General features: G+C 33.6%; 1 protein-coding gene and 1 long non-coding RNA gene across 5 annotated transcripts in view; one reads left to right on the top strand and one right to left on the bottom strand.

Moving 5' to 3' along the window:
- The window catches only part of RHOBTB3 (Rho related BTB domain containing 3), a 145,274-nt gene that overhangs the window by 91,957 nt on the left and 37,789 nt on the right, over nucleotides 1–15,528 (top strand). For all 4 annotated transcript variants that reach the window (XM_074282048.1, XM_074282051.1, XM_074282047.1 and 1 more), the window contains 2 exons: nucleotides 10,835–10,947; nucleotides 14,582–14,702. In XM_074282048.1, coding sequence (XP_074138149.1) covers nucleotides 10,835–10,947; nucleotides 14,582–14,702 — 234 coding nt within the window. The remainder of the gene's footprint in view (nucleotides 1–10,834; nucleotides 10,948–14,581; nucleotides 14,703–15,528) is intronic.
- The window catches only part of LOC141550932 (uncharacterized), a 64,100-nt gene continuing 61,006 nt past the window's right edge, over nucleotides 12,435–15,528 (bottom strand). The window contains exon 4 of the long non-coding RNA XR_012484701.1: nucleotides 12,435–12,517. This is a non-coding gene — a long non-coding RNA (uncharacterized LOC141550932). The remainder of the gene's footprint in view (nucleotides 12,518–15,528) is intronic.

Here is a 15,528-nt window from a genome sequence, read left to right as displayed (position 1 = left end):
AGATTGAAGCTAATTATGTTTCTAAGAGTAAGCAGTGGGAAGGTTTGTTGATCTGGTTCTGTACTTTAGTGTTTTTAACTGGGAACATATGGTGAATTTATTTTAGGTGCATTAGGGGAAAGAGTATCATTGTTTATGTGTATGCAACAGTTCTAAAACTGTTGACACTAGAAATTAGGTCACCTTTCTCTCCTTCTGTTGTTTGTGTATAACCCACATGCATGCATGCATATTCACAAATTCTAACATTGAAATTGGTTCTTTAAAAAAAGAATGATAGCAGACACACACACACACACACACACACACACACACACACACGCGCACATGCGAGCAACGAGGAAGTTATAGAATTATTGGGATGAAAATGAGTGAAGTCAAATCAATTAGCAATTATTAAGCAACTACTTTGTGCCCTGGCACTGTGCTAAGAATTTATGAAGAAAGGCAAAAATAAGTTCTGGAGCTCAAAATTTAATGGAGGGAGACAATATACAAACAATGTACAAATAATATACATATATACATATGTATGTATATATATATATATATATATATATATATATATATATATATATATATACACACAAGATAATTGGAGATTATCTCAGAAAGAAAGCACTAGTGTTATGAAGGAAAACCAAAGAAAAATTTTGGCAGAAGGGAGAATTTTTGCTGAGACTTGAAAGCAGCCAGGAGGCAGAGATGAGGAGGGACAAAATCCCAGTGAAAATGCAGGAGCCACGTTACAATGGTGGAGAGTGATTAAGTGCTCTCAGTTGATTCTGGTTAGACAGATGAAAAAATGCCATTGGTAGAGTAAATAACTTGTATACAGTAGCTGTTTAATATAGGTTTGTTGAATGAACAGCTCTAGAAGAGACAATTTATAATGTGAATTAATGCATCTTCCTTAAGGTCTTTTCTTAGCATTCTAGATTATTATGTTTCAAATTTTGAATACTTATGTTCAGAATTTTATTTAAGAAAATTTTGATTGAGAAGGAAAGAATTCTAAATTGCAAATAGAAATAAAAAATAATGTAAACTTTTATTTCTTTATTATTTCAGTGATCTATAGAGATTTTCTTCACTGATGCCATCAGAACCTTTTTATAAATTAGGAGATGGTCTTTTGAGGATTTCTGTGGCCAAAAAACTGATCATTTTGCTGCTGACCTGATGTTGAACTTCTTTAGACTTCAAACTTAGCTATTCTGGTCCTAATACAACTCATTACTGGATCCATGTTCAAAATTTTATCAGTTTGGTAAAAGACCTGTCAGACCTTTACAAGCCACCTCTTTCACCATAGTGAGATTTGGAGTAGGAATTTAGTTAGTGGCTGTATATGATTGTCAATTTTTTTTTTTAATAGAAAGTATTGAAGACCTTAATTTTCCTCTTTTATGATAGTGCTATAGATATGAATTTTGTTTATTAATTGAACCAGTATTAACTTTTTCTTGCACTACTAAGGTTCTACCTCTGTGCCTCCTTATAAGCATGTAGGTCACCCTGACTTTTTGAAGGCTTTGCTAATATAGCACAAACTCTGGCAGATTCTGTTATGCTGGAAAGGCATGAACTGATTGCCTGCTGTCTGACAATCAGAGAGGTTCATTGCAAAGGTTGTCCACTAGGTGATGAATTCTTTGGTCATAGTATAATATGTGAAATGAGGAATAGCATAGTATAGCCCCCAGTTTTGTGCAGTCCTATTCCTCCTTCACTAAATACAATATCAGACTGGTAGAAATGGAGTCAGAATATAATATAAAATAACCTATTGTTTCTCCAATTGAGATCCTAGTCCAGTAACCAGTGAGTCTTTTTTGATCCCCACTACAACTCTGGGAAGTAGGTGCTATTATTATCCCCCTCTTACAGTTGAGAAAACTGAGCAAACTTAGATCAAATGACTTGCCTGGGGTCGTGCAACTATTAAATGTCTGGATTTGAATTCATTTTCTTGAGTCCAGTCCTAGCACTATAACCACTATGTCACCCAGACGTCTTTATATTAAGAATGACATAAATTCTTATAAAATTGAATTTTTCTGATTATGCCAAAACATCAGGACCTTTGAAGAAGTAAAATTGCTTGTGACCCTAAAGGCCTGAAAGATGTACAACCTGAAAAGGAGGTGGGCTGGTTATGCCATAAGAGCACAGGATAGCAGATGGATCAAGGTTAGCTCATATGCTTCTTTGGTGCTCACATAATGTGAGTGAAAGTGAGCAGTTGAATATAGCTTTTAGGTTGTGACTAGAAGACTGGAAGAATTGTGGTTCCCCTACAAAATAGAAAATTAAGAAGAGAAGGGGTTTTAGAAGTGCCTAGGAGATATTTAGGTTGAGGTGTACAGAAGCAGGTAGGGACTGAATTCAAGAGATGTGGAACAGATAATATGTAAATTTGAAAGTAATCTGCATGGTTCCTAGTCTGATAGAGATTACTAAATTAAGAGAGTATACAAAAGTTCTTAATTCAGAGTCCCTGAAGTTTTGTTTTTTAAAAAATATTTTGATAACCGTATTTCAACATATTTGGTTTTATGCCTTTAAAACATTTTGAGAAACCCCACCCCTCTACCCTTTTACTCCCTCCCCCATCATAGAAAGAAAAGAGGAGAGGTCCTGTGATAAAGTTTTGTGACATACCTAAGCACAGGGATTGGGACACGAATGATCATCCTGCAAAGGGGAGGGAGAAGAATCAGTTACATAGGAAGAGAGTCACAAGAGAAAAATGTCAAAAAAATCTAAAAGGGACATAACATTCAGGAGGGAAGTAGTCAACAGTGTCACATGCTACACAGGATGAGAAACAACTTTTGGGTTTAGCAATGTTGCTCATTGGTAACCTTGGAAAGAATAGTTTCAATCCAGTACTAAGGGAAGAAACCAGATTGCTACAGGTTGAGAAATGAGTGGGAGGTAAGGAAGTAAAAGCAACAAATGTATAAAACCTTTTCTAGTAGTCTGTCTGAAAGGAAGAACAGATGTAAAACTGTGTAGCTTGAGGGCATAGTAAGGACAAGTGAAGAATTTTTTTTTTTTTTTTTTAAAGGATGGAAACGATCTGGATGTGTTAAAGAGGAACCAGTATAGAGAGGCTGAAAATTAGGTAGAAATTTCACCTGGAGGAGGTGAAAGGGGATGGCATTAAGAGCCCAAATAGAGGTATTGACTTTAGCAAGAAAGGAAGGCTACTTCATCTTCTGAAACTAGGGAAAAGGAAGAGAGAGAGCAATGAAATGTGATTGAGATAAAATGGGAAACTGAGAGAAGGAGCTTAGAAATGAAGAGCTTCACTTTTTCAGTGAAGTATAAAGTGAGATCCCCTACAGAAAGAGAAGGGAAAGGCTGATGGAGGAGAATTGAGAAGAGAAAATAGCTTATGTCTACTTTCAACAGAATGTTTTCTTAACAAATCTGGATTTTTGATGTAGACTTAGGGTCATTAGACCATTGGACCAAGATCTGGAATAGGAAGCCAGAGGGTTACCAGTTCATAAGTCTAGAGTGAAAAGGGGCTCTGGAGGTCATGTAACCTTACTCCACATCTTGTCCCCCTCTATTTTATAAATGAGGAAATGAGACCTATTTGAGAAGTTAAATGGATTGCCCCATGGTACATAAGTGGAAGAGCTAGGCTTCAAAACTCAAGTCTTTTGACTTCACATTCAATATACTCATACTTATAGTAAAACATTAAATACATTGTATTAAGCATGTTTTGAAAACATATATATATTTTTAAAAATTATAGCTTTTTATTGACAAAACATATGCATGGGTAATTTTTCAGCATTAATCCTTGCAAAAATTTCTGTTCCAGCTTTTCCCCTCTTCCCCTTCCCCCTCTCCCCTAAATGGCAGGTAGTCCCATACATATTAAATATGGAAAACATGTTTTTTAATGTTACATAGTGATTTCCTCACAATAGGACTAGGGAGTAGAAGTCAGATGCATATCATAGTAAAAAAAAAAAACAAAAACCATCTGATCTGTAAGAAGACTTCGGGTGAAATAATGCCTCTTTTACTTCCCACCTGAGTGATCTTGAAAAATTTAGGAGCCCCAATTTCTCCGTTTGTTAAAAAGAAGAAGAAGGGAATTAGACAAGATTATTTTGAAGTTTCTTCTAAATCCTGTGATCAGCAGCAGAAAGACCACAGGATTTAAAATCAGACATTTTGGGTTTTAATCCTGCTCATTTTATTCTAGCCACTTAATTTATTTGAGTTTTAATTTCCTTATCTGTAAAAGAAAGAGGAGGTTGGACTAATCTCTAGAATCCTTCCAAACTTTAAATCTGTGGTCTTAAGAAGTAGGTTTGTGCCAAGGAACTGGGTAGAGAAGATAAATATATGGCTGTTAATAACAACCCACATTAATAAAACATTTGAAGGTTTGCAAAGAAAATTCTTCACTTTATAATGGGTAGATAGTCCTAGTAATACCATCTGCATTTTACATATGAAGAAAAGGAATATTAGAGGGAACCAGTGACTTTTCCAAGGCCACCCAGCTCTACTGGTAGGTGTCATACTGATTATGCTTTTATTCTACTGTATTTTGTGCCAGAGAGACAAATATGTAATGTGGCGTGGGACCATCCAATTCTGGAACTCCTGGCCTCCTCAGGATCAGTCAGTACGGGATATTTTCAGTGATTATAATTATGGAAATAGAACTTCAGCTTTCAATCAGACCAAGTAGCAAAGTATTTAATTGGAAAGAACATAAGTTATCACAAAATCAAACAATAGAATTATTTTTAACCTCTCATTAATGAAATCAGTCTCCCACAAATCCTCCATTGGAAAAGGAGAGATATTTCCCAGATAATCTGGCTTCTAAGAGAAGGAGGGTTCCCTCCTGGAGGACCCCCAGGTGTTCCAGTCCCGCTGCTCCACTCTGAAGCCTTTTGCTGCTTTGTGGCTGAGTTACTACTGCCATCTGCTGGAACTGTTTGTTGCTCTGGGTTCTTTTTCTGTGGGGCTAAGGAAGTAGATGGGAGTAAAGTGTTAATACTATTTGTGAGATTGCCAATATTTCTCAGGGACTAATCAACACATTTTCAGGTTTTATTTAAAACATTTCTTCTCCCAGTGTCTCTCTCTACCTTAACCTTACCCATCCTTGCCCTCACTTCTAGCTCAGTTAGAGTAAGTGAAATCCTTTCAATTCTCATAGCCCTGATGATCCTATTAACATTGAAGTTTCAATACTATCTTCAAGGAGTCATTTAAGAACATTGGAAAGGAAGATGTAGTTTTTAACCTTTGCCCAGCATTTCTGATGCAATTAAAGGTTTATCATGTACACACTAGGTTGTGTGGGTATATGTACAAAGAATGACACAATGCCCACTGGCAAACTGAGGGGCAATGAATAGTAAGAGCATCTTAATTCTTATAACAACTCTAGGGGTTAGGTGCTGTTATTATTGTTGTTATTTTATAGAATCAGGAAAAGTTTCATGGAGAAAATGTTACTTGAATTTCTTATTCTTAAAGTAAGACTATAGAACACAAAATTTTATTTTGATATTCTTAGATGAGAGCCACCCAGGTAGTGCAGAGCAATAATCCTGGAATCAGGAAGACCTGAATTAAAATATGATCTATATACTTACTAGCCACACAACTCTGGCCAAGTCACTTAATTCTGTTTGCCTTAGTTTCCTCACCTGCAAAATGAGCTGGAGAAGGAAATGGCTAACCATTCTAGTATCCTTGCCAAGAAATCCCCCCAAAAAGAGTCATAAAGAGTTGAACCTGACCGAAAAGTGACTGAACAACAGCATGCTTAGACAAATGCATTGTGTAACCATCATCTAAAAATCTATTAATGCTATATATTTAAATTTATTGTTTTATTTCCAAAATTAGTCATTATAGTTTTTTAGATGCTTTTAGATAAACATACTGTTTCTGATCACTGAAGTTCTAAGATTAGCAATTAACTAGTTTAGCAAAGTGAATTTCTACCTGTCTGTAAATTTTTATTTTTGCATGTGCTTTGAATTACTGAATGAGCATACACAGCGAATATGCTTTACAAAGTATTGTTTTAATATTATACACTGGCTGATACTAAAGGAAATTTGATTAGGAAACAAATATGTTATCCCAGCGATTTTAGGGATTTACTTTTATAATGTATTTTTTTATAGAAATATGTATAGTAATTACCTCTCAACTCCATACTAGTAATTCTTGTATATCATAAAATTGTAATAGCACATGATTCAACAATTATGTCATCCATTATCACCTGATCTAATAAATTCCCTAAAGGTTAATTTTTTTTTTTCCATCTGTATTTATTCAGCAAAAATTCTTCCTCTAATAGTTATCCACAGATAGGAAAAGATACAGTTTCATAGCACTGATTTCAAAATCCTTCAAAGTAAATGAATCAATGGATATTGCCCTTTTGGGATTTTGTTTTGTTTTTTTCACTTTCCAAATTTTGGAATTATTCCCTATTGTTCCCTATTATTTGCATTTCACATAGCATAACTAGGTCATTATTGGAAATTATCTATAAATTATGTGTGTAATTTTACATACATTTATTGCATCTATTATCTATTGTATATATTATTGTATCCAGAACAGTGAATCTGTCAGTTAGCACTTGTTAAACACCCTCTATGTGGCAGACCATGCTAAGTGATGGGAATACAAAGAGAGACAAAAAATAAAGCAAAATAAAATCTCCAGTGATCTGCAGATACAGAATTAAACCCTGTCCCTGCTGTTGTAGAACTTATAGTCTAGTAAGGAAATGGTGCTCATACATGGATGACTGAATAAAAGGGCAGATAGTAATTCTATCAGAAAGATGATGAGCTAAAATTTGGAGATCTGATAAGTAAAAGATTGTTGCTAAACCAGGGAAGACTTCCTGGAGAAGGTAATGAATAAGATTTCATCAGGCAAAGATGGGGAAGGAAAGATATTCCAGAAAAAGGAATTAGCAATCATAAAAGCAGAAAGGAGCAGGATGTAATCTGGGAAGACAGAATAGTCTAGTTTGGCTGGAAAATGTGTCTTAAGAATAGGATAAGATAAGATTGGAAATGTAGTGTTACACAAGTATTAGAAAAAAATTAATGAGAGCCAAAGCAATTTGAATTTTGTGGCCAAACCACTACCCATTTGTCAGCAGAGAAATGACATAAACACAATATTTGGTGGAAAAGAGAATCCCAATGTAAAGATTTTGTTCTTTAGCCTAACTGTGGCTTTATAGACATTTCCGATCACAAAACATTAATCATCATTGTGTCCTTGAAAACCTCTCCTATCATATTTACTAACTTTGTTTACAGAGACCTTTTTTCAAGAAATAAAATAAAGCTAAAAATCTCAGGGCTTTTTCCTACTTTTTGTGGGGTAACTTTGGAGTATTGAACTGAGGAGTTCTGGCAAGAACTGAATGCACTATCATAAACATAGTAAAAAAGTATGATTTCACTGCACAGCCTATTAAAAAGGTAACTCAAAGGAATTGATATAAATAGAGATTTCAATTAATCTAAAAATTACTGAATAAGCTAATTCTGGTTTGCTTATGATTGAGTTTGAACTATATCATAGTAGAATATAATAATATATTAATAACTTCCTTTTGATTTTTTTTCTGGGGAACAATCATTCTCCTGGTCTCCCCCGTCCTTCACAATTGGTGTTATCTTTGGGTTGTTTCTCTTTCTTACCTCATCTATAGTGTTATCAACTTTTTTTAGACTCAATTGTGAAACACTTTTTCTTATCATCCCTTCTCATTTGTTTTTCCTGATACCATTCTGGGATAGGCGTGGTTTCTACTTACTAGTACTATTAGTCTTATCTGAATTATTCCTGCTATTGCTTTCTTGCTGCTACAATCCATTCTTCATATCATTGTTATTATGATGTACCTCACTAGGAGAATAATCTTTAAATGTACAGAAAAAGGAAAAAATGACTAGTAGAATGTTGAAAACCAAGAGAATTAAGTAGATAATGAAAGAGTAGTTAACTATACATTTCATGAGTTCAAAACACTTGGCCTAAATAAACTACATTCCAGGTAGTCAAAAAAACCAAGAGATATGATTGGTGGACCACTATTGGTGATCTTGAAAGACTAAATTCAGAGATGTCACTATACCGAAGAAAGGCAAATGCCACATTTTCAAAAAACAGAATGGAGTTGGTTCCACAAAGTATAGGCTAATGATTGAACAAACAATTAAAATTCCTGGTAAAATCTTAAAATTTTATATTTAAGGAGACAATTGCTAAAAAGGAAAGTGTAAATTGCAGAAGACCAGCATGACTCTATCAAGAATAAGTTAAGTCAATTCAGAAGTAGCTGAATGACTGGAAAAGAAAAAGTAGTCATTAAAAAGCCAAGAGTAATTTGGAGGTTAATCTCAAATGGAGGACCCCAGAGACTGGTTCTTGACTGTCCACTGTTTAATAATTTTTATCAGTTCTGTCAATGAAAACAGAGATGACCTACTTATCAAACTGACAGAAAGCCAGCAAGAATAGTTAACAAGTGGAATCAGGAAGTTATGATCCAAAAATATCTTAGGCTAGAACTTTGAGCCAAATAGAATGTGATGAAATTTAAAGGTGATAAATAGAAAGTAAAGTATGATATAACAAATAGAGTGCCGACTTTTGAGTTTGAATTGTACCTTTAACATTTACTAGCATTGTAACTCATGGTAAGTCACTCTCAATTCCTTAGATAAATCCCTAGGAATTATCTTCTAAATGATTGACCAGTTGAAATTGGAATTGATGGAGGAAGAGCCCACATTGGAAGTTTCCAACTCCAGTGAATCATAGATCCTTCCTATAACTTAAAGTATATAGTCTGATACTTGGGATCAAATAATAAATTTGACAAGCATTAAAGATGGGGGGAGGGGAGGTGGTGCAACAACCACTTGTCTGAAAAAGGTTTATAGTTTTGCTGAATTACAAGTTCAAATGAGTCAAAATTTATGGCAGTTGAAAACCAGCTAATTAAAAAAAAGAATCGGTATCTGGAATAGGGGAGGTGATAGCTTTGGTCAGATTACACCTGTAATATTGTATTCTATTCTAGGGAACACATTTTAGGAAGGACATTGATAAAACTGTTGTCTAGATGAAGCTAATGAGAATGGTGAAGATCATATTTTGAGAGTTACTTGAAGGACCTGAGGAAGAAAAGATTTAAGGGAATTATAGCTGTCTTCAGTTATTTGGTGGAAGAGGCAATTTATTGCTTGGCTGAGTAAGAAGAGGTACAGTGAGAAGGTTATTGCAAAGCAGATTTTGGCTCCATGAAGGGGAAGGCTTCCTGACAAGAAGTAGGTGGGATTGATTTCACTTCATTTTAGTGGTCCAAGCACCCCCTGGATTATTATTGTTGGGGATGTCAGAGAATGGATTTTTGTTTAGTTATGGGCTGGATTAGGAGGCTTTGAGAATCTTTAATTTTATCTTCTGCATAGTAAAATTCCAAATCCTCTTATCTAGGAGACAATGCCCTCTGTAGTTGAATTCTATCCTACTTTGTTATCTCCTTTCTGAGTATTCCTTGCACCAAGTCACACTGGACTACTTGACCACATTTCAGATTTTCAAACATTATAAATTTTGCTCTCATTCTTCATTTTAATTCTGGGTGGAACCATATTTCAGGTGTTATTTCTAATAACTTAAGCAAGCTATTTTTGATCTGTGTCTTTTGCTTAGGCCTAAAATATCTTCCCTCTGGACTTTCAACCTTACATCAGGTGCTACTTTTTCAGGAAGCCCTCCTTGATCCTGTAGTAAATGACCTTTTACTGTCTTGCTTTATAGTTTTCTTTGTGATCCTGTGATAGATTTATCTTGTTTTTTTCATATAAAAATACATATATATATATATATATATATATATATATATATATATATATATATATATATATATATATATATATATATATATATACACATGCATACATACACATATATGTGTGTGTGTTTGTATCTTTACCAGTATCTGGTATATCTCCCTTACTAGATTGTAAACTCTTTAAGGGCAGAAATTTTCTTTTATTTAAATTTGATACTTCTTTAAGTGACTACATTAGTGCTCAGCACATAGTAGGTGTTTAATGAATATTTCTTGCATAACATTTGTTGTAGAACATGAAAAATCTTTGTCTTACAGTCAATAGGGCATTTTGAGCTTTTATATATGATGAATGATATACAATGCAACTTTCATCATGAATCTAAGTAATATATACCTAATATCCATGTTTCACAATCAAAGCAAAGGAAAGATGAAATTTAAACACTTCAGACTTCAACTGGGGACTTAATCCAAATTAAGTGTATAAACATCCCAAGTTCATTCCATAATAGTCCTATAGCAGGTCCTGTCTCATTTTGACTTTGTAGACTTGGCCATTGAATTTTTTGTTCCCCCAGATGATTACATGTTATGCTGTAATGTATTTCATTTTCTCTAACAGTAAAAGTCAATAGGATCTAACTGGGCCTTACTTAAGGTTATTTTCCTATATCTTCAGGCCAAGAACAAGAACATGATTAGTTGGATTCATTTTCCTATCATTGTTGCCTCACTAGAGAAGTACAAAATAGTTTTTTTTAAATGTGTGGGTTGCTCAACTTTTTTATTTTGCAAGAAGGATGCAGATGAGCAGAGTGTGACAATTTGATGTTTGACTGCAAGGTTTCTAAAATTTCTTCCTTTGTGGCCAATTTCTAAATATGAACTCATTTTTTATTTTTTGCTTATTTTCTTATTCATTAACAGGTGCTTTTCAATGGGAAGAGTTGGAAGAAGATGTAAAGAAGAAGTTGAAAGACCCCAGTGATGTTTTAGGTGTAATTGAGAAGGTTAAATGTATATTGAAAACACCAGGGAAGGTAAATTAGTTAACTCTACTTTTCTGATCTCTCCTTCATGAATAGTAGAAAGTCTTCAGAAGGGAGTATATAATACTAAGTCAAAGTTATAGTCTAATGAATCACCATTCTTTTTAAAAAAATGTTTTTATCTTTTCAGTATTTTAATAAAATTAAGTCAAAATCATTATTTACATTTTCTTTCTCTTTTTTCAGTTTTTTGTCTTTGTTTCAGGAAGTTAATATAATTATTAATGTGGTTTCCCGAGGTTAAGAATAATTCATATTTTTATAAATCATGATAAAATTTTTGTGTATTTTAAACTTTAATAATTTTGATCTCAATTTTAGAAAAATTCTATAAACAATATTGAAGGGCAAATTTATTAAAAATTTTTGATGTGTACAATATATCATATATTTAGTATAGTTCTTAGTTTCTGCAACAAACAAAAATAGGTAGAATGAACAAGAAGGTGAATCTTATTTTGTGGTATGAAGAAATAACAAACTCAGATCCAGAATGGGAAAGAATCTTAGAGGTCATAGTCTTGCACCCACATTTTTATAGAAGAATAAATTACCCAAGTGCATACATAGATATGGCATCCCAGGTTCTCTTAACTCCTAAACCAGGAATTTTCCACTTTCCTATAGTTACCTGAAAAGACTTTCATTTTGTAAATTGTTTCTATAGAGCTTGGAGCTTTAAATTTCAAAGTTGTTAGTTTGCAGATTTAGAAACAGCAGGAGGACTTAATTAAAATTTAATATATCAGTTTTCCAGCTGAAGAATATGGCAATTATCTGTTTTTCCAACAGAGAAATACTGAATAGAAGGAAAGGTCTTTTCCCCTTCTGTTTTGTTGGCTGTAGATAATGGCTAGTAGTCCAGGGTATAGATCCATGTATGGTATAGTTGCAGCTTTTACCCACAAATCAGTTTAGCCAAGCAGTTTCCAGCAAGGTTCGCATAGATCCTCTTCTGTTTCTTAGGAGGTTTAGAACAGAAGTTCATACTTTTTTGGTGTCATGAACCCCTGCAACATGATGATGAAGTTTGGGGACCCTTCTCAGAATGTTTTTCAATGCATCAAATAAAATATGTAAGTTGGCAAAGGAAACCAATAATATTGAAATAATTATTAATTTTTAAAAAATTAACAGACCTTAGCTTAAGAGCCCCTGCTTGAGAACAAGTTCTCTCTCTTTCTCTTTCTCTCTCTCTTCCTCTCCTCCCTCTCTTTCTCTCTGAGGGGGGGGGGTAGGTATCTACTGTGATATTTGTGTCTGTACTTTTCCTTCCTCCCCTCCTTGTTTGACTTGAAATGTATGTGTCAGTATGCAAACTGGTTACACTGAAGCATAATCTTAGTATGTGTGATGGGGAAGGAAATAATAGTGCTTTTTATTTTAAGCATTCAACTGATCTTCAGTCTGGTAATTCACATTGAGCCATCCAGTTTTATTTTATTCATACTGCTTCACCTTTTATGCTTACTGCTTCAGCCTTCTCCTGGGTGGATAACAGGTTTCATTTTTAGTTGTTTTTTTCCCCCTTTTCCTTTTTTTTGTTTAGTCAGACTTCAACCTGAGTATAAAAATATAAATAAACATAAACATGAACATTAGCAGCAATTTATAAGTAGATAATATTAGTTACACATATAGCTAATACTTTATAAGAGCTAATTTCATCCCATTATATTTTTTAATTAATATATTTTAACATATCTGCATTTTCTGTAGCTATATTTCCAATTCCTCTTTTTCTGTTTTTCATAGATTTGTTCATAACTCAGACAGATAATGCTTAGTTGCATTAATGTCCTCCATTGTTTAGCTATTCCATTTAGGATTAGGCATGTTTCCAATTTTTCACTGTTATAAATGGTACCATTATCATAAGCATCTTTGTTCAAAATGGCTCCTTTTTTCCCTTTCTAATTATTTCATTGGGCTATATTCCCAGGAGTGAAATTAATAGCTCAAAAGGTGTGGTCATTGCTCTGGTTATATCTCCAGTTGCATCTCACTATATTACTGCTTTCCAGGAAGATTTACATTAGTTTGCATGGTTACTGGCTGCATATGCCTATTCTTATTTTTACATATCTTGGCTTGGCTTTATTATTTTATTCATGTTTTGCTAATTTTATTAGAGTAAGTAAAGTCATTAGAGTGAAAAAAGTATAGTTCTTTTTATTGGCATTATTTTGATTCTTTGTTTGAACTTCTCAAGTGTTTATTTGATGCTTACCTTTCCTCTGAGGAGATAACCTGTTAGGACTACAAGGTGAGAATTCAGGTTGTCTAGACAGTGACAAGGTGAGAACTCAGGTTGTCTGGACAATTACAAGGTGAGAACTCAGTTGACTTGACAGTTCTCTGGCTCAGACCTTTGGTTCCGGCCTTTAAAGGGAGTTTACATCTTAGGAATTCTAAGAGGAGCAAGTTCATTGGTGGAAGAATCTCCCCACGCCCCGTTGAGTTCTCACATGCCTATTCTCTGGGAGGATAAAAGAAGGGCAGCATTGGGCCTGAGAGAATCTACTCAGGGATAAGGAGACCAGTCTGATTTGGGGAAGGACAAGAGCTCCCAAGAAACCTGTGCACAGAGGAAAAGATTTTACAGATCTCCTCCCAGAGAAAGATTATAATTGAGCAGACGACTGGACCCTCACAATTCAAGAACTTTACAATAATCTATTCATATCAGCTCATCTTCTGTAAAATGAGGAAACACTTTATATGCTATTAAGAAAGCACTTTGTAAACCTTAAAGGATTATGTGATTATAAGCTGTTATTACTTCATTATTAATTCTCATACTTTACTAAAGCAATATGTGTGTATAATCACACAAAGAATGGATAATGATTTTTTTTTAGTTTATAACCACATAATACTTAAAAACTCTCCAATGTTTTTTGCCACTGAAAAGAAAACTTTTGCATTGAAAAGTAAAGTATTGGGAAAGGAAGATCTCAAGATGAATTTGTTTTTATCTTTTCTTAATAAGTTATAGATTCACTGACTGCTCTTTAAATAAGAATTCACATTTTTAAAGTGTTTTTTTTGATCCATATTTTATTAGTTATTCTTGTGAGATAGGCTGGTATTAGCTTGCCTTGAAAATTGAGACAGGCATATTACTACAATAAACCAATTTCAGGATTAAGAAACTTGATTCCTCCGAGATAGGCCCCTGCTAAGTTTATTGAGTTTTGCAATGTTGGCTCATTGACATGTGTAGATTTATGTTATCTTTGTTCATGTTGTAATTGCCATAAAAACTAGACTAAATTATGACATAGGTTGTTAGATGGGGAGGATAGAGGAGATTGGTGATTCTCAAGCTTTTCTACATGGTGGAACTAATACCATCTAATAATATCCTCTAAAATTACTATTTTTATACCCTTTAACAAATACATGATTTATTTTAAAAATAGACTTGAATTGTTTTAGGATTCTTTGCAGCTCAGTTTGTAAAACACTGGATTAGATAATTCTAATTCCTGTCCAGTTCTAAAAGGCTCTCTTATCAGAAATGGACAAATAATTTATAGTGATTATGCATCTGGTTCAAAATAATGAAGCCTATTGTTCAGTGTTATTTTTCTTTGTGTCTTTTTTTTTTAATGTCTTATAGATGAATTGCCTGAAGAACTGCAGATCTTATCAAGCCAAAAGACCCCTCTGGCTTTATAATACTTCTCTCAAGTTTTTCTTTAATACACCCATGCTTGCTGATGTTATTTTCAAAATCCAAGGTATAGTATGCTTTCTGTTTGCCCAAATGCATGTTTTTATTTCTTATTCATATATTCATATTCTAAGTAGAATATGTAGAGGATGTGTAGAGGATGAATTGGAGAGGAGAGAGACTAGACAAGAGAGACCAGTTAAGAAGCTATTTGCAGTAGTCCTGGAGAGATGATGAAAAGGACTAGTAGAAGAAAACTCCAAAGTGGTGAACCTAGATGACTTAAGAGGAGGAGTACCTTCAACATAAATAGAGAAGTTTGGAAGAGGAGTGAGTTTAAGAGAAAAGATACCAAATTTGGGGTTTATTATATTGCTTTGCTTATTCATTAATTTTTGTTTTTCCTATTTGAAACTTTTCTTCACTTGATGCTTATTTAATCAACTTTCTTTTTTTACATTGAAAGTCAAAATCCATGACAAGATTATTTGCTAACAACAACCACGTAATAATTTTTTTTTTTATTATTCCTATGGGACAGCAATACTTCCTTTATCTAATAATTTTTATAATTATAACTTTTTAAACTAGTGTGTATGTATATGTGTGTATGTTTGAAACTTTCCATAAATTGAAATATAATCATTAAAATTAAATGGAAAGATTGAGAAAATATTTAAATTCAGCAAGGAAATCCTTTGTTACTCTGTGTGTGTGTGTGTTTGTGCACCTAAGTTCAATTTTGAAATTCTCATCAAATTAAATTTTTTTTTATAAAGATGGAAAGATCACAATGGAAATTTTATGTAAAAGTAAATATATTATAACTAATATAAGCCTTTAATTCTGGGAACCACTCTCTAGAGACTTTAATTTTACCTTTAAGTTTTGTC

Source organism: Sminthopsis crassicaudata, chromosome 1, assembly GCF_048593235.1.
Source record: "Sminthopsis crassicaudata isolate SCR6 chromosome 1, ASM4859323v1, whole genome shotgun sequence".
Lineage (NCBI taxonomy): Eukaryota > Metazoa > Chordata > Mammalia > Dasyuromorphia > Dasyuridae > Sminthopsis > Sminthopsis crassicaudata.
Note: the sequence above shows the minus strand (reverse complement) of the source record. Positions and strands in the feature narration are given on the sequence as shown.